The sequence below is a fragment of the Lygodium microphyllum genome, chromosome 3 (genome assembly GCF_053477565.2).
Source record: "Lygodium microphyllum isolate KBCC chromosome 3, Lygodium_microphyllum_v1.1.10, whole genome shotgun sequence".
In the NCBI taxonomy this organism is placed as follows: Eukaryota; Viridiplantae; Streptophyta; class Polypodiopsida; order Schizaeales; family Lygodiaceae; genus Lygodium; species Lygodium microphyllum.
In genome coordinates, this window is record NC_141137.1 from 87,963,198 (window position 1) to 87,983,551 (window position 20,354).

At 39.4% G+C, this 20,354-nt stretch overlaps 1 protein-coding gene across 1 annotated transcript; it reads right to left on the reverse strand.

Annotated features, from left to right (window-relative positions):
* Nucleotides 1-16,378: 16,378 nt before the first annotated feature.
* Nucleotides 16,379-18,989, reverse strand: LOC148038598 (chromatin-remodeling complex subunit). The gene is made up of 4 exons (XM_087675447.1): nucleotides 18,596-18,989; nucleotides 17,476-17,695; nucleotides 17,312-17,379; nucleotides 16,379-17,184 (listed from the first exon to the last, which is right to left on the reverse strand). Exons 1-4 carry the CDS (start codon nucleotides 18,650-18,652, stop codon nucleotides 17,053-17,055), a joined length of 477 nt encoding a protein of 158 aa, XP_087531573.1. The 5' UTR covers nucleotides 18,653-18,989; the 3' UTR covers nucleotides 16,379-17,052.
* Between the last annotated feature and the right edge of the window lie 1,365 nt (nucleotides 18,990-20,354).

Consider the following 20,354-nt stretch of genomic DNA (forward strand, 5'->3'; position numbering starts at 1 on the left):
ATGTTTATGCAAAAAAATTTAAGGAAAATAACGGAGTACTTGAAGGAGGGTGTGTATGCAAGTACGATCTGAATGGCTATCAATAATAGCTAAGATTATGCAACCACAATAGAATCCAACAAGAAAATCCAACAGGCTGAAAAAGTTTGCCAATATAAGTGAAACAAACCAAACACCATGGCAAATAACTTTCAATAAATTGTGATATATTTTTCTATCATATTTTCATACAATTTTATCCACAACATGTGTTGAATTGGTTTGTACTATGTGTATTTTGGTTGGTTTGTTAGTTTGGGATTTTTTTGTGAGTTTTTTTCTTTCTTCTTAATCGATTTTAATATGGATGTGTGTGTTTTTTTTAAAAGGTTCATTCAGCAATGTAGGTTGAAAGTTAAGCACAAAAATCTAATAGATTTTTTAAACAATTTCTAGCTATTTTTCAAAATTAAAAAAATCTTTCAAGAACATACACATTTTATAATCGCGTATTATTCAATTAATTGATTCCCAATTAATTTTGAGAGTTTCAACATGTGTGAATAATCTAAAAATATAAAGGAAAGTTAATATGATTTTTTGGAATTTTTCTTTATTTTTAAACAATTATTCAAGCACTTTTTAGTAAATTTTCATGAAAGTGAATTTTTTTTTCTAATTTTCTATTGGACTTTTAAGTTAAGAAAATTTTTGATAGTTTTCAAAAAGTATTAATTTATATCATTAAATTTTTTAAAAAAATCATATGTATTTGAAATTTTTATGGTTTTCTAAGAGATTTTGTAAATTTTAATGTGTTTTTTAGTGTTTTTTAATTTTGAAAGATTTAAAAATTCAAAAAAATATACCCGAAAATGGGTTGTGTGTCTGATGTGTGTGAACAATAGCTAACTCACTACCCCATGAAAAAAACCACATATGTGTCCTCGCGCATGAACAACTACAATCACGAATACGCACAACGAGGTCCAAAACCCCGCACACGAATAAGACCTAAGAGGGGACATGTACAAACAATGACGAAAAAGGGGATTGTCATGCTCAAAAAGAGAAAAAGAATATGGGGGAAAGGGGAAAATGGTATTAACATAGAGAGAATATTAGGTTGGGGTGGGGGTTGTAGGTTTATATATATTTTTAAAATAATGTGGTTAATATTGGTTGGTGATGATTAGTATGTTTTTTTTTTAATGTTGTTTTTCGTTTTTGTGGGGGTGTAAAAGAAAAAAATTTGTGTGTGTGTGTGTGTGTGTAGGGGTGGTTTGAAGTTGATTTTTGTTTTGTGAAAATAAATAAAAGGGGGGTGGGTACCTTGGAAGGAAGCGTGGGTAGGGGGGAGGGAAGGGTTGCGGCCACAACAAGGCGATGACATGCCCAAGTGGCGGGCGTGGGCGCAAGGACGACATCTCCACAGGTGGCGAGCACAAGCAATGGCATCGTCCTCACAGGCAGTGAGCACTACGGTAGGGCAATAGGGTTGAGAGGAGAGGTGACGACAAAAGCCACATGCGGCACTGTCTCTCGAGCAGAGGCCGTCGGCGCCAAGGAAGGGGAGAGGGAAGGAGGAGGAAAGGAGGGATATGACCCATTTACATGAAAAAAATAGGAATAAAAATTAACTTTAAAAAAATCTAACGATCAAAACCAAGAAGAATGAAAACGAAAGATATCCATATAAAAGTGATAGACAAGATGGGTAAAAGGTCGAATGCAGTTCCGGGGCAGTAGGACGCATTCACATGGAAAAAACGGTAAAATAAAACAATGTCAAAAATTAATACAAGAAAATCAGTGCATTAGAACGGAGCACTATGAAAAGAAAAAATATCAAGAGAAACCTATGGGACAACGCTAGCGCAGTTCTGATGGCATTAGGGGATGTTTGCATGGGAAAAATAAGAAAAACGAGCATAAAAACACAAAAAATTTAATAAAATAAAATGGGTGGGCCGGAACAAGATGAAGGAAAAAGAAAAATTATGCAAGAGAGTAAGCCAAACACGGTTGTCCAATCAAAATTGAATTTCAAGGTGGTTAAGGCAGGTTCACATGGAAAAACAACCAAAAATACACACAAAGTTTCCCAAAATTTACGAAAAAATTAATAACGGACAAACTGTCCATCAGAATGATAGGTAACAAAATGAAAAAAATGTCAAGGAGAAAGTATAGGTCAGGGATGTATCATCAAATCACTATTCCGAAGCGAAAAATGCATGTTCGCATGGAAACACATTAAAGGGAAAAAAAAGTCTTTAAAAAGTAATAACTCATGATCCGTGGCTCAAACCTAAGGGCTGTAAGAAGGAAAAGTGGCCAATTTGAAGGGACAAAGAGTGTTCTAAGGTCACGTTGTAATTTTGGTGAATGTAGCGTGCATTCACATGGAAACACGGCAAAACAAAGGATAAAGTCATACGGATAAGAAACAACCCCATGACGGGGTGAAAATGGGATGGGTGGGTGGGGAAGCAACCCCATTAGGGCGAGATCAAGACTGGGTATGCTTAAATTGTCCGATAGGGATGTGACCACGAGGGTATGTAAAGCGGACGCACAGGGACGCGTCCCCACACTTAAGACCTTAATAGATTGGATTAAGTACACAACAGGGGCCTAACACTTGATCATAACCCATACTCGTATGTTCTCACACTTAAAACATGATCCACTCTTGCAATCAAAAGGGGTAAGGTTAGAAAAACTTGGCCCAATTTATAGAGGGTCGAGGGAACCATCATTATCACATGAAGGATTGTAGTCGTCGGCAAGAGGTACCACGACTTGCCACACCACACTCATCCAGCATGGTAGGGACCACGTAATAGCACCCAGGGAGGTAGCATTATTGATGAAATTTTGGTTAGGTTGTCGTGGTGAGGTATCCATCAGTCGGTCTTGATAGTCACTCATGTTGGAATGGTAGATCAGTCACTCGCTCCATAACTCATATCACATGAAAAATAATGATGGAAACACATATCTCACATCCGATTTAGAGACCGACAAAAGGCATCGGTCAAAGTGAGTATGCAAATGTGCACAATTGATGGTGCATCAATGTGTCCCAACCTAGTTGGCATAGGTACAAGAGGGAAGGCCATGGAGCCTTATCATACAGTGCACCAAATAAAATGAGATATAGGTAGCCATTAATCAAGAAGGGATCATTAGAAGCATTGACTATCTGGACTTGGACAGAGCCATTAGGATTGAGGGCAAGTATCTTATAGGGGCCCATCCATCATTGTTAAAACTTGCCTGGAAACTTGCCAAATCGGGAATCATAGGCCAGCAGGACTAAGTCATATTCCTTGAACTCATTTTGCTTGATGAAGCTAGGCCTTTTTGCAAGCTTGCATAGCTTCTATACACTATGTAGGGCCATCCTGCAAGTCTCATTTAGATATTCCACGATGTCGTGCCACTATGTGGACACAATGTGAAAAACTATGGAATGTATCATCATCCAACATCTTTATTAGAGAGTCAATGTGATCTGAGTCATTAGTGCTAGTGTCCGTGGCATAGATGGTCCAAAATTACTAGATTTTTGGAAAATTTTAGCCTATTATTTATTGTAAATATCCAAAAAAGCTAGAAAAGCTTCTAGATTATGATGGTATGCAAAAAAAGCAAGTTGCTTTTTCAGCCAATTATGGGATTTTCATAAAAAAGACATTGACAAAATCGTGCGAATTGCAATCGCTGTTGACAGGCTAAAAACTGCAGTTTGAACTGGAAGAGGAAGAAGAAGTGATCTGGGAGATCTGTGGCCAGGCGTCCTGGGATTTTACCCCCCTTCCGAAGCCAAGGAGCCATCAGATTTGGATTCCGAGCAGCAAAGAAGGAGCTGTTATTTTTTATCCACATTTTTGTTCTACGAAGAAGCTCCAGGAGATCTGATGCCTGGAGAGTGCTTTTGAGTAGTGCCAGACAAAGGATTTCAGGTTCTATCAATACATATTGATTTGATTCATTGTTCTTTGTCATTATTGTGTTTACCTCTTGTGTATTCTTTATCTTCTCTTCCATCTCCTATCTCTACTTCCTTCTACCTCGGATCCCCTATGGATTGGACCTTTCGACAAAAACCCCTCTGACATTGGTGAACCCAACGTGAAAGGTGGTCAGAAGAAGGAAATACAAGATGGGAGAACCTTCGAACATAATCTCCAATGATGTTTTGCAACCGTTGGTGCAAAATATGAATATTCTTATGCAGGTACAACAACAACACGTAAAGCTTCTGCTCAAACAGAAAGTATTGTGATAAATGCTTTACAAGCAGTTGAGCGTGAGGTAAAGTTATTCAATGGTATGAATTTATCTGCATATGTACATACCTATGCTCAGAAGATGGAATTCTTTGGGGTGGCTCAACTTGCATGGGGCCAGTATTTTGTACGTGTTACTGTATATGAACTGAAAGCACGGGTTACTGAATTATACTTGCAAGATGCTGACTGGGTAGCTTTCAAGAAGACACTCAGGAAAGAATTTTACATTGAAGATACTAGTTTGATTACGCGCAAGACTTTTCAGGAGTGGGTTTTACAACCCAATAAGGGTCTTGTGGCTAAGAATTCTTAAGAGAATTTGAAAGTCAATTTGAGCAGTTGGATCTTGCAGAACAGCAAGCTCTTGCAAGTTAGAAAATTGAATTATTTCTATAGGCAACTAATCCTGAGCTAAGCTTCAAGAGAAGCTTGATGGTTTACTGGGGGATCAGACTACAGAGACAGGTCTGAAAACAAAGTGGAGACATGTCAACGAAGTTGTTACTGTACTTGTAAAGAAGCATAGAAAAAGAGAAAGATTGCATGTCTCTAGCTTGCCCACTGTTACAGGCAAGATAGTTTATATATCCAATAAGCCACCTACTTCTCTAGCTAAACCTATGGTTGTACCTGCTATTGTTCCCTCTGTTAGGGAAGATGTCTTAGATGAATTGGTCAAAGGCATGCGAAATCTTCAATTGAAGATTGCAAAATTGGATGAAAAATGACAAGAGGAAAGGGGACGGGCAACAGCCCCTAAGCCAAGAAAAATATGTATGTGGTGTGATAGTTTGCAGTATGAGAGAAAGGATTGTGCTACCTATTAGGAGGCCTTGGCACGACAGCTTATCTTTTGGAAAGATGGCAAGATCCATGAATAAGAAACGAGATTGCCTCTTGCTTTGAATTTCGGAAAGGGAGGTATGTAGAAGTTGTTGGAAGACTTGGCAATTCAAAATGCTTATGCGGTGGTACATGCTTCTACTTTTGGTCTACAGTTGAATAGAATGCATGACCAAGTGGTGGTTGGTCCAAAGACTGAAATATGGATACATGATTTACATGCAGCTGAAAAGAGAAAGGTCACTAATAGTGAAATGTCTTATACATGGCAAGACATTCATGGCATAACTGGTTGGGAATCACCAGTAGATGAATATTCAGTGTATGCATATTTTGCAAAGATACAAAACACAGATGTACCTGTGGAAGACAAATGAAAAAGAGATGAAAATGCAGGGACATCTAAAAGAATGACAAGAAGAAGTGTAGATCAGCCTAAAGCTACAAATCAGCCACCTCTCGAGCATGTTATGGAAGAGGTCAATCAGGAGCAAAAACATGATTACAAACAAGAGGGCAAAAAGAAGGGCAAGCAGTCAGGATATAAGTTGCAATCTGACATTGAGACAACCATAGATCTTAAGAAGTTTCTTAAAGAACGGATCTTAAACAGTCGGGTGGAATTCACCTTGGGAGAGGTACTTGGCATTGCTAAGCGAGAATTTCATGATGAGATCATTGACATAATTAAGAGGAAGCGTCAGTTTCTTGGTGATACCACTAGTGCATTGCTGCAATTTGAAGAGGAAACTGGTTTGTTGGGTATTCGGGCTGAATATGAGCATAAAGTAAGTACTGGATTATCTATGCAGGATGCTACTAAATGGTGGATAGCATGTGGAAAAGAGAAGAAAGTGGCTGAAAATGCATTGTCTTGTGACAATATGCATGGTGATATATTAAAGCAAATGCAACAATATGGGAAAGAGACTCTAGGATTTTTTTTTCAAAGTCACTATACAAGAAATCATTGGGCTAGAGCTACCACTGAAACGGTAGTGAAAATAGGGGAGCGTGAAACTCCTTGTGTTGCTTTACTTGACCACGGGTCTGAGATAAATGTCATTGAGTGTGGATTGTACGAAAATGGTGCATGGCCTGTAGATACTGATCATGGTTGGTACATGAGGGCTGCAAATAATTCTTCAGGGGAGCTTTATGTTGCATGTCCTAATATAAAAGTGACGATTGGTGATGTACAAGAAGAGCAACACTTCTTTGTGCAAGATAATTCATCATATGCTATGATTTTGGAACAGACCTATATTATAGGAGTGTGTATGGAAACAAATGTACTTGATGATGGTTCTGCTTATGCAAGAGTCAGAAGCAAGGATGGGAGGAAAGCAGTCCAATTTCTTACGGTTTGTGTTAATCAGCCTAGAAATTGGGATACACTTCGAGAGTCTCCTTTGGCTCCAAATGCAAGGGAATTCAAAGACCTGGATTTTCATCAAGCACTGTTGTAATGTGGGGCTACAATAGTGTTGTTCACAGGGTGTACTTGCCTCTTGATGGAATGAAGCATGTATTTACTATTGGTTATTCTCAGTTTACAACAAATAGTTCATGTTGGTTTAAGCCTATGGAAGCTATGTGCAAGGCTGAATGCATATCTATGAAACAGGCTACTAAGAAACTAAGAGCATTGGGACTATTAGCTAAAAATGAAGGCATTTCAGGCATCTTTTATGGGCTGAATATTAATGACACTATGGTTGAAATTTCAACAACTATACATGCAGAAAATGAGGCTGAAAACAGAGTGTTGTCAATATGTTCTTTGGACATGTATGACGTTATAGCATTGTTTGCTCAGCAGAAATGATTACAATGGGCTGAAGCACTTGTAGAGACAAAGTATAAGACAATTGACAAAAAGGTGAAACCAATTACTTTGCTACTTCCACTAGAGAGTGAGGGTTTCTATGAAAAAGTGTCAAGGCAGCCAAGCTTATGGGATCCTAAACATATAGGTCATCAGTTTACATCTAAAACATTACAGGAATTGAAAGTTGATGCAGAAGGGTTTCTTTTGCCTGTTAAGAGAGATTGTTTTATATGGATGTTGGCTAGGCATAGAAAGGCATTTGCATTTCAGCCAAGTGAAATAGGTTGTGTGGATCCAAATTTTGTCTCTCCTATGGTCATATTTACTGTGCCACATGTACCATGGAACTTGAGGTCTATTCCAGTGCCTAAAGCTTACCTGCCAAAGCTGATGGATTGGCTAAATGAAAAGATTTGCATGAAGATCTTGGATCCCTCTTCAACACTGTACTCAAATCATTGGTTTACTGTGCCCAAAAAGAATAGGGCTTTGAGATTTATTCAAGACATGCAACCGGTCAATAAAGTGACCATAAGAAATGTGGGTGCAGGTCATGTGGTTGATGAATTTGCACAGGCTTTTGCAGGCAGAGTGATCTATTCTTTGGGTGATCTTTACTCGGGGTATGATCAGTTTCAACTTGCAATTGAAAGCAAGGATATCACAACCATGAAGACTCCCTTGGGGTTAGTACAAATGTGTACTCTCCCACAGGGTGCAACAAACTCAGTGGCACACATGACAAATGCTATGAATAGGGTACTCATGGATTTTATACCACAATTGACAATGCCCTTCTTGGATGATGTTCCAATCAAAGGGTGTGCAGTGGATGACAAGAATGAAGAGATGGATGCTCATGGATGTAGACAGTTTATTGTAGACCATATTGTGGATTGTGAGAGGATTTTGACGCGTCTAGAAGAGGTGCATTTAACTCTTTCTAGACAAAAGTCTGTCTTTGGAGTTGAAGAGGTTTTGATTGTTGGGTATATGTGTGGGCACTATGGGCGAAGACCATCACCAACAAAAATATATGGGATTGATAGAATGCAAGATGTATGCACGAATGTATTAGAGGTGCGTAGATTCTTGGCAGCATGTGTGTTCTATTTGATATGGATTTCTCACTTTGCACATGTAGTCGATGCTCTATATCAACTTCTGCGGAAAGGTCAGAGATTTCATTGGGAAAGGAAGCATTAGAAAGCAATGAAGAAATTGAATCAACTCTTAAAATCTACTCCTACCTTGAGAAAGGCTGACTATTCACATGGAAAGTCTATCATTATTACTGTGGATACAAGCCCAATCGAGATTGGATGGGCAATTGGGTAAGATGATGAGAAAGGGCAAAGATATGCAATACGCTTTGGTGCTAAAGTATTGACTGAACGACAGAGAAGGTATCCACAAGTTAAAAGAGAATTATGGGGAATTGTGACAGCCCTTAAATGTGATAAGGAGTATTTTATGGATGCTCATGTAGTCATTGAGACTGATTGTTTGCCAGTATTGGATATGATTACTAGTTGTGCTACCCCGGACATTGCTATGCTCCGGTGGATTGCATACATTAAATCTTTGAACCCTGAATTTCAACATATTGCAAGAAGAGATAACCTAGTGGCAAACATGTTATCTCGATCATAGCTTTTAGCAAGTGTGGTAAATGTGGCGTCCAATCGTCGAAGGCATGTGACTAAGTCATCTCTCATATTTTCAACGAATTCCACGGCCAAAGTGAGAATTGATCTTCGCTCGTAAGAGGTTGTAAGGCCTGCATACGATTGGGGTTTGACTGAACTAGATAATTTGGCAACTGATGGTTGCAACTTTAGTTGCTCTTGAGGGTGTGGTTGGGATTCTTGTGTGATAGGCTTGGTTGGAGTTGTGGGTGTTGAGCTACTAGACGATGCTGGTGAGGTTTTAAGGACACTAGCATGACTAGGTTGAGGCAGTCCTAACCCAAGCCATGTTGGTGGAAGAGGCCAAGGGAACGGCAACAACAACCCAAGCTGTAGATGTGGAAGAGCAGTTGGTGCCCGGGTAAATACCATGATTGGACAGCCCGAGGAATGCACTTTAGGTGAAGAAATTGAAAGAGGATCCATTTATGCTGCCGTAGAAAGGAAAGAAGAGGACTACCAATGTTTAGTAATTCAATCTTCAGCTACTTACAAGGATATGTCGTTTATAATCTTGATTGATTGTGGTATTACTCATTCCTTTCTCGCACCCAAAACAGTTAAACGATTATATCTAGAATCTAAGGGGATAAGGAAAATGATAGTAGAATTGGCTAACGGGAAGGAAATCGCCTCAACTAAAACTGTAGGGAAACTTCAATTTGAGTTAGACAGCCATATAACTGAAGTAGAATTCCGAATCCTACCACTAGGATCCTACTATTGTATTCTGGGAATGGATTGGCTCAAGAAGAACAAAGCCCAGATTCTATGTGATGAAGAGGAAATAATCTTTCAAGACTTGGAAGGAGAAACCATAAAGGCATATGGGAAAGCTGGAAGAACTAGAGTCCAACTAACCAAGGCAATCAAACTCAGGAAAGGATTAAAGAAAGGTCAACCAATCTATATGATCCAGTTGAATAATGTCGAAAAGACTAATGAAGGCACTTACCTTCCTAGATCAATGACTTCGAAGATGTCTTTCCAAGAATTAACTCAACTTCCTCCAAATCGTGAGGTTGATCATGAAATAGAATTGGTTCCTCGAGCCGAACCAGTATCAAAACGACCATACAAAATGGCGATTCCTAAAGCTATTGAGCTTAAGGAGCAACTGAGGCAATTGATAGAGCAAGGATTTATCTACCCAAGTAATTCACCTTGGGGAGTGCATGTCCTCTTCCAGAAAAAGAAAGATGGAACATTTAGACATTGCATTGACTTCAGAGACTAAACCACATTACGGTCAAGAACAAGTACCCCATATCCAGGATAAATGAACTTATAGATTGCCTACACGAAGCCAAGGTTTTTTTCAAGATTGATCTAAGATCCGAATACTATTAAATCCAAATCAAGGAACAAGATATCCCAAAAACTACCTTTAGCACTAGGTATGGTCATTATGAATTTCTGATCATGCCATTTGGATTGACTAATGCCCCAACCACATTCAACTGTCTAATGCAAGACATCTTTCGATCATATCTAGATGATTTTGTGCTAGTATTCTTTGACGATATACTAGTGTACTCCAAATCAATAGAGGAACATGAAGGTTACTTAAAGATCACCCTAATAATACTCCATGAAAATCAGCTTTATGCCAAGATGAGTAAATGTATATTTCTCACTGGCAGGATTGAATATCTTCGATACATTGTTTCCACTAATGGAATCTTAGTAGACCCTACCAAAGTAAAAGATATCCTAGAATGGCCAATACCTAAGACAGTAAAAGAAATCCAAGGATTTTTGGGACTGATAGGATGGTACCGAATCTTCATCAAAGATTATTCTCTCGTCAAATCTTTTGAAGAAAAACGTAGTAATCATTTGGATCATTGAGCATCAAGAAATCTTTGATAAGCTTAAAGAAGCTATAACCACTACACCTATACTAAAACTCCCTAACTTCAGTCAACCATTTGAGGTGATCATTGATGCAAGTGGACTTGAAATCGGTGGGGTGCTAGTACAAGAAGGAAGACTAGTGGCCTATACTTCTAGAAAATTGAAGCCCTATGAGTCCAACTATGCCATTCATGACCTTGAGTTACTCACAGTAATCCATGCCTTCAAAACTATGGAGACACTATCTATTACGAAGGAAATTCACTTTAGTGACAAATCATAAAAGTCCAAGTGGATCTTCACCCAAGCTGACCTAAACATGAGGCAAAGAAGATGGATAGAGATACTGTAACAGTTTGATTTTGAAATCAAATATCGTCCAGGGAAGGACAATGATGTTTGTACAAAGTTCGAACATCATTATCAAAGTTCGAAGCTTAAGAATTGTATCCATACTTGATAACCCTGTACTTGAGTTTGTACACCAAGCTATTTCTTAGAATAAGGAATATGAAGGACTCATGGCTAAGGTACTTCAAGGAGGAAGCTCTGACAAAGAAAGGTCTAAGATTAAGGATTATCATGCTAGCAATGGTTGTTATATTACCATGATCGCCTTTGTGTCCAAAAGGACCAGAAGTGAAGGCCAAGATCTTATAGAAAGCACATGACAACCCCATTCCAAGACATCCATGTATACCAAGACACTCAACGTAGTTCGTAAGAGCTATCACTGGCCACAATTAAAAAGGGATGTATTAAAATATGTAACTCAGTGCTTGACTTGTCAAAGAGTAAAGGCAGAAAGGATCAAGATGCCTGGAGAGTTACAACCTTGGACATTCCACAAATGAAATGGGAGTCAATAAGTATAGACTTTGTTGTTGGATTACCTACTACTGCTGGTGGATATGATTCCATCATGGTAATGGTTAATAGATTGACAAAGGTTACACACTTGATCCTAGTCAAAACAACCTATAAGTCATCTAGCATTGCTGGAGTCTTTCGGTTATGTGGATTGCCAAAGACCATAATCAGTGTGACCAAGACTCCAAGTTCACATTTAAGTTTTGGATTTGCCTATTCCAAGCAATTGGAATGCAGCTATGCTTCAGTACTGCTTATCATCCTCAAACTGATGGCCAAACTGAGAGAGTGAACCAGACCATTGAAGATATTCTAAGGTCTTATTGTGGCAAAGAACTGAGGCGGTGGATTGAACATCTACATTTAGTGGAGTTTTCTTATAACACCACCTCTCATCAAACAATCAATATGTCACCATTTCAAGTCTTGTATGGGCAAGAATATCATATACCTCTAAACTTCTCAAATCCCACTCTCAAGGTAGAGGCTTCTAAGGCTATGCTTGAAGAGATGGGCTAACAAATCCAATTGATCCAACATGATATTGAAGCTACTCAAGATCAACAAAAGTCCTATGCAAATCTTAAAAGATCCTTAAGAACATTCAAGGAAGGTGACATGGTGTTTCTAAGGGTAAGGCTCGAAAAGAGCTCATTATCCTTGGGGAAATACAAAAAACTTAGTCCAAGTTACTATGGACCATCAAAGTAATGGGAAGGCAAGCCGACAAGCTTAAATTTCCACCCCATCTCAAGATTCACAATGTATTTCATATAAGCCTATTGAAACTTTATGCATCAAACCCTGATCATGTGCTTAATGATGAACAAATAGTCATGCCTATCCAAGGAGTTCTAGAAATGCAAACCGAGAAGATTCTAGATACAAGGAAGAAACCTCTAAGAAGCCGAAGCCTAAGAGATTACCTAGTACAATGGAAGGATTATCCTGAAGAGGATGCCACTTGGATCGATGAAGCAATCCTTATAAAAGAATACCCCCAATTTCTCTTGAGATGAGGATATCTCGATTTCTCTAAGGAGGGAAGAATGTAATGTCCCTATTACTTAGTTTATTTTAATAAACAATGTGAGTATACATTCTAAAAATTGATTTATGTTGAAAAAATGGTAAAGATTTCACATTTTTAAAACTAGCTCTAACTATGAAGATAATCGATAAGGTATTATGTGTCAATTCATGGAAGGAAGGCTTGGGAAACCCTCCCAAGACAAGCTTATTAAGACTATGTTTGTAGTATAGAACAACAAAAAGAAATAGCCTAGTGGATAGTCACTTGGCAGTTAAGTGCACTTGGATAATGACACTGTCGAGATAGGTGACCTCCTGGAAGCTTTCCCTACAAGCTTCTCGTGCACAGCCAATGGCACCAATGAAGCCTTCGTAGCCCATTGCCAAGTATGTCAAGGTTTATGCCTTGGTCACCGCCTTAGTCATGAGCCTTGGAGTGACGTCCGCCCGCCGACGATGTGACGCGCGGTGCTCGCAGTATCTTTATCTCCACGCTACGTTCCAAAAATGAAGCCCCTCTCTGACATTATCGATGATGTCATCAAAAAACACTAAAATCAAGCATTCCCAAGAGGCCATGGAAAAGGAGCTTGCGAGCATTGACTAGAACAAAACCTAGACCTTGGTGGATCGTTCAAGCTACAAGATCATTGGGACAAAATGGATCTTCCGAACTAAATTAAAAGCTAATGGAACCTTTGATAAGTACAAGGCTCGCACAAAGCACAGTATTGATTATGATGAAACCTTTGCACCCACAACACAATTAACATTATTCCCTCTACTATTAGTAGCCTTTGCCATGCATCATGGATGGCCCATCTATGTGATGATTGTCAAAAGCACATTTCTAAATGATTATTTGGAGGAGGAAGTCAATGTGGAGCAACCTCCTAGGTTCTGTCTTCCAAATCACAAAGATAAGGTCTTTCATTTGTGAAAAGCTCCTTAGGGCTTACGCAAACATTGCATTCTTGGTTTCATAGAATGAAAGATCACATGGTTTCCATTCTACTCCTTATAATCTAACTTATACATCCAAATTACTTCAAAGAGAGTCAACTATATTCTACTATATGTCAATGATCTATTAATTATCAGCTTGTATTCTACTATTATTGCGGATATAAAGACCAAACTCTACTCTACATTTGCAATGACTAATCTTGGTCAATTGATCATATTTTTGGGCATGGAGGTTGTCCATCATGAGGATGGAATCTTTGTATCCCAATAGAAATATGCCCTTCAATTAGTGGATCAGTATTGCACCAATAAAAAATGACCAATAGCCACACCTCTAGATCCCACTATGAAGCTTTCAAAGGATCTTCATGCACAACCCTTTGATGAGCACACCTATCAATCTTTGGTGGGAAAGCCTCTTATGGTTAATTCATACTAGGCTAAATTTAGCCTATTCAATTTCATTGATCAATTAATATTTCAATGCACCAAAACTTTCACATTAGATTGCTTGTTTGCATGTGTTGAGATATGTTAAGTGTACTTACCCTTTTGGCTTATACTTTGGTAAAGATTTAATCTTGCAGGGGTAACTTTGGCAAACGTTTAATCTTGCAAGGGTCAACTAACTTTGGCAAAGGTTTAATCTTGTAGGGGTAACTTTGGCAAAGGTTTAATCTTGCAAGGGTCAACTAACTTTGGTAAAGGTTTAATATTGCAAGGGGTAACTTTGGCAAAGGTTTAATCTTGCAAGGGTCAACTAACTCGAGCTGGGCATGAGATCCTGATACACCCAGTGTTCCCATGGTGGCTAGTTTTTCTATTTGGACACAACTTCCATTGTTTGGTCTAACCATGAATAGATGATTGCTACCTTCACTGCCGACAAGTGGAGTATGGGGCTCTCTATGATGGCGCCCATCGAGGCTATCTATCTCATGAGCTTATTAGCAAAGCTTCAATTTTTTAGCACCATCCCAATAATTTGTCATTTTCTATGACAAATGGAGTGTGAATAGAGTGCTTTAAATGAGAGCAAAACATGTCTTCTAGCATCCAAGGATGAAAATCTCCTACACCTATGCATACTACCTCTTTTCCTTTATCGTAGAGTGATCGACTTCCACCATATTCATTACACTTCATATGGGAGTCTCTATGGTAGTTCATCCTATGGCAATACACCGCACACACTTCTATATTTTTACTCATCATCAAAACCATGACAAGTGGTTTGGTTATTTTTGTGACATTGGATCTAATGACCCCTCTAGTTCCCCCATGGGTATAGATTTACATGAAACAAAAAAAAAAAAAAAAAAAAAGATATAGTTCAAATCAATTTCATTGGCTTTACATGTCCTAGTAAGCCATCGTGTAGCCAAAAAGCACCCTTTGTTCAATGCCTTGGCTTCTTTGGGGCGGCCCTTTAGGCTCTCAAGGTAAGATAACCATCACCTCTATAATCTTGCTATGTTCTTGGGTAGCCATTATGCACCAGCAAATTGAGGCCCTAACTGCTTTGGGATATATAACACCTCAAAATATTGAGCTGACCTATGCTTGTAATCCATCCTGGATTCCAATTTAGAGCCTAAGAGGTGTTAAGCTAAAATATATATATTACAAATTAAACAAGGTGAATTGCTAATTAAACCTACATTAGCTCTTATAAAACATCCCCAAAACTCATTTTATGCCAATGTTTCTATGTCCCATAAGCAAAAACACCAAGACTTTTGGGAGGATCCACATCTATATTAGAGATTGTCAAAGCACTCACTCCATCCTAGTTTTGTTGATTCTCTACTAGCTAGTGCTTATATCCCCTTCATTAGTGGATAACTTGGTTTGTGGTGGAGCTAGTCATTGTGAGAGTGCACAATAGAAGAAGAAACACAAACACAAAGAGAGAAAGAAAGAGAGAGAGCGAAAAATAAAGAAAAAATTATTGTACTGAATAAATATGAATGTTGAATAGAATGATATGAACTCATCAGTCCTTGCACACAGCCCAGGGCATCGGTGAGGGCACCAAATCAAGCTAAGATGATGGCAACACCACGTCGAAGAGTGTCTAGGAGCCAGTGTGCTGAAATCTGCAAGAAGTGATCAGCCAAGTGTGGGTTGTGGCTATAAATAGCCAAACACCTCTAAAATTGGTCGATTGCTAAAAAGACCTCTAAATCTGGCCGACCTGCTAATGTCTCTATTAGACTCAGACAAGAGCTCACAACCAGGCGATGACAGACTAACATGACTAAATAAAGTAGGCTAACAGTCATCACCTACATCCAAGCTACATACCCTTACACCTCTGTATGTTGCATATGTTGCAAGTGCCCTAATTCTAACCCTTCTAGAGCATCTTGCAACTATCACATCTTGGGCAATTGACCTCAGCATTTGACCACCAGCATCTATGGAGACAACAAGAGGCTGCATTTTCATCACCTTGCAAATGCCTACATCATACTGACCTGCTGCGCGGCCTTTGGAGCTGCCCAATCTACATTTTCCATTTGCTACCTGGTAAACCTGGTATTCTACCTACTATGCAAGCTACCCTAATGCAACTACCATCCATCGACCTGATCTAAACAAATTCTTCTCTCTGATCTATGCTTGCAGTGGTTGGTTGCATACAAAGGCTGCCTGCTCACAAGCTCTTTCAAGATCATCACAGATAGGTTGATAAATCTAGTTGGTGAAGAGCACCCACAACGAATGGCCATGCCTCTTTATAACTTTAATGATAATTAAGGCTGATGTCTTCAAGACTTATTACACATACTCTCCTATGAAAGGAATTGCCATGCACAAAGATTTTTTTTGCACCCTAACCTTTTTAATAAGCACCAGAAATGATGTTGAGGAGAAATTCTGCATGTGGCTCACTCCTTACTTCAACCTTAATGTTTAAAACTCACAATTCATCGTATCACTATAACAATTTTAAATGCATATGACCTAACAGGTGATGCTAACAAGTATTACTTCCACACAAGGTAGCATGAGCCATTAGAATAGTGTAACATGTCGTACAGGTCAAGATAACATACACTATTCCAGACTAGAGCTTTAGGAATGCTCTGAAATCCACTTTGTTGTATAATGCTTGATATTACAGTAGTCGGTTAGAATCATAGTAAACATACCAACACGAAGGCATACTCCTTCCTACAGGGACATGTAGTCAGTATGATTTCTGCTACAAGATTTTTGGTTTACATGCATGGATACATAACCATTCCATCATTCAGCAAATAATTCGTAAGCATGACATTAAGACATCAGTTCCCCACATCATCTCAGTCTGTTGATATTTGCAACTGATGTACAATGCAGTTCAAAAACAAGACAACAAAGTGTCTTGTTCTAGTTACTTCCTCTATTTGGTTCCCACCGCCACTTCTGGTTTGCTAAATCAAATCTAAAACCAGATGCATCTCCTCTTGCAGTTAAAACCAAAACCTTCTATTTTTATTAGCATGTAGATCATCAGCCCCTCGCATTGCTGTGCTCATTCTATTCAATTGAACAGGTAGTCCTCATTTATTATCTCTTCCCATTGTTTGAGCAGGTGATCACTTTAGAAAAAATCTGGCATAAATCCCACAAATCAAAACTTCATGAGATGGGTGGCAAACGGAGCACCTCTTTTGCAACCCTCTGTGGGATGCTTTCATTTCAAGACGATCTGTGCATTTCGCAACCCAAGGTATCCTTGAACAGCCTCATTAGGAAGTGATCTGATATGCTTGAATATGTCAGCATTTGCAAAGTGCAACTTTGTTACAGGATCTTTGTACGGGGCCTGCATTTAACCAGTTAAGTAAACATAAAGCAACAGGAGATGCAACTGAAGCTAAAACTTTGACTCAAACCACTAAAACCTTAAATTGTGCACTAATCTCAAAAGATGCATATAGCTTAAGACTTACTTCAAATCCTGAGACATCACAGTATCTCTTGGCTGGATACAAGGATGGAGGAGCTTCAATATTCATATCTAATAAAAGAGAATATCAAGACAAATCAGGAAATTCAAGCAGCTTTGTGGTGTTAATCAAAGCAATAATTGTTTTGATCTGAGAAGTAAGCCTACAGTTTGGTTCTTCAGCAGGATAAAGATAGTAGTTCTCAGTTTGAAGCATTTGCTTTAGATGCTTCCAATGCCTTCCTCTAACCTGGCTTTTTGGATACTTTTCCAGAAACTGTATTCTCTTGAAGTCAAAACTAGTATGAGGGTGTATTCCAGCATCTTCTAGTTCTTGAGCTGTTACTACTGCATTTGAAGAAAGAACATCCTTTGCAGGAGATCGCTTCTGTGGCATCACAAGAGAAGGAGTTAATTCTTAATCGCTATAGCCACCTCACGATAACCCTAGATTCAGTAGAAAGAGAAGCATGGTCAGACGAGATGCATGCACAATTGCCAAAAGGACTTGATAAAATGCATCTCATAGCGTTCCAGACTTTAAAACTCCACCCAGACATCATTCAGAAATCTAAGAAGATCAGATAAGCATTGAATCACCAACTGCCCACTATGGTAAATCTCAAATTCACATATCTGGTGGTCCAATGAAAGAGTTCGACAAGAAATGTGATCAATGTGGAAGTCAAGCCTCAATTCAATAGACAGTAAAATTTGGTCCAATAAGATGCATGTACTCCCCCCAAAGAACATGATAAAATTCCTCTCTGTGTATGCAGTGTGGCCTTTAAAAGCCTAAACAGACATCAAGCATCCAGAAATCTGACAAGCATTGAATAGCTCAGACCACCCATACATGGAAATAGTGTGTTGGCATAGCTGGTGGTCGAATGAATGAGCTTAAGAAACTGTAATAAGGGGCAGAATTACAGTACCCAGAAATTTAACAAATTTAGATAAGCGTTACAACACTCAACCGTAAGACATCTTATGCCCACATATCCACCTATCATTATCACTGCTGGTCATGTTTACTGCTCTGATAAAGATAATTCACATGAAATAAATATAGGACTGAACACTCCATGAAAAAACAACAGTATAGTGAACTTTCAAAGAGAACGTCTTCTTTCATCCAGCAGTTTCTCTGTCCTTATTTCCATGGTCACAAAGGATTAACTAAAGCATCATCAGGGCAATACAAAACGGACAAGACACAAGCGATGCTTATTTCACTTGGACAGATTCAAACACACAGACGACAGATGGAAAGCAATTATTCACTCACTGAGTACGTTTCTGGGGCTTCTGTGTTGCTCCTGCGTTTCACGCCCGCAGACTTCATGCTTCTTTGTCCCGATGAAACTCCGTATCTTTGCAATTCAAGGCATGGACGCTGAGGAAAGTTTAAGGTTCAAGGCATGGGATCCTACGAACTCAATCATGTGCGTCAGGCAGCACCCGACTGGAGAATCTTGACGGGGCATTGGCTGAACAGTCGGTTCAATGGTAGCAAACTTCATGTAGTTACAGGCCTCGTGACACACTACGCAAGAGAATCGGCGAAGAAGGTCACTGAAAGAGAGAACAAATCAGTCGTGCTAATTCGATAATTGGGTTCCCTCTGCCCTGCACTGCTAGTGCTTTTCAACGTCCTTTATCTCGGCTTTTAGTACTTTGATGCAAACATGGAGTGGGCACTATTTCTGGAGGTATTAACAAGTAGTTATCTACATGCAAAGTAGTTATTCGCATATCTCTATGGTCAAGGCTAAGGGTTCCTTCCTACACCAAAACAAGAGTAGCATGGGTGCTTGCACATCTCTATGGTCAAGGCTAAGGGATCCTACAAAACTACACAGCGCACATGAAAGGGGGTGACGAATCGAAGGTTGGACTCAAGAGCTATGGCGGGAGAGGAAGAGCAAGAAAGGGAGAGACTAGAAATGGGAACTCTAACAGTTAGTCACAATGTGTGATCGAGCCTTCCTTTATTCAAACTGTCACTAAAAGAATAAAGAATAAAGTGACGGTGACGAGTGCTCGCCACTTGCAATGTATAGTGGCGGTGACTGTGAGTGTAGTAATACACAGGCGGCTAGGCAGAGGTGCCTTTACCCCCAACAACCTCCCACTTAAAGGCGAATCTACCCCAGTGAGGAGTGAAAAGAAAAAGAAAAAAGACAGTACAACATGTACACATGTACAACAGGATCAGGAAAGACGTCATCTCATCCCACACCCATCAACCTTCTGAGGAAGGCAAAGCGCTCTGTAGAGAGGCTTTTCGTGAGCAAATCTGCAGGATTCTGGTCAGTCGAGATCTTGACAAGATCAATAGACTTGTCCTCAACGACTAGATGTATGAAGTGATACCTCACCTCAATGTGTTTCATCTTCGCATGGAAGACCGGATTCTTGGCTAATTGAATAGCACTCATAGAATCCGAATGCAGTGTAGGGATAGCATCAATACCAAGGTCAACAACTAAACGACCCAACCAAATGGCCTCCTTGCAAGCCATAGCGGCTGCAACATACTCGGCCTCTGTAGTAAAAAGGGCCGTGCATTTCTGCACCCTAGACATCCAAGAAACAGCACCTCCAGCATAGGTGAATACATAGCCGGAAGTAGACTTCCTACTATCTGCATGTCTTGCATAATCAAAGTCAATGTACCCCACGACTCCTATATCCTAGCTGACATAGCATATGCACATATCTGCAGTGCCCTTCAGGTACCTCATGATACCCTTTACGGCATCCCAATGCTTCTTGCCAGGTGTAGCCATATAGCGTGCCACAACACCAACTACAAAGGCAATATCTGGACGAGTGGCTATCATGGCATACATAAGACTGCCCATTGCGGATGCATAGGGAATCTTGGCCATCTTGGCCCTCTGCTCATCTGTCTGCAGACAATCAACCTGTGATACCTTCACATAAGAAGGCAATGGATAGCCAATAGGCTTTACGTCTTGCATGAGGAAGCGCTCAAGGACTTTATGAATATACTCCCTCTATGACAAGTAGAGGAGTCCCTG

What these genes read in the sequence shown, in the direction of transcription:
- LOC148038598 (XM_087675447.1), bottom strand. Translation starts at nt 18,652, where the DNA reads ATGAAGTCTGCGGGCGTGAAACGCAGGAGCAACACAGAAGCCCCAGAA. An exon ending in AAGCCCCAGAAACGTACTCA is followed by an intron (nt 17,696 to 18,595) that starts GTGAGTGAATAA and finishes GTGATGCCACAG; the next exon opens with AAGCGATCTCCTGCAAAGGA. An exon ending in GTGATGTCTCAGGATTTGAA is followed by an intron (nt 17,185 to 17,311) that starts GTAAGTCTTAAG and finishes GGTTAAATGCAG; the next exon opens with GCCCCGTACAAAGATCCTGT.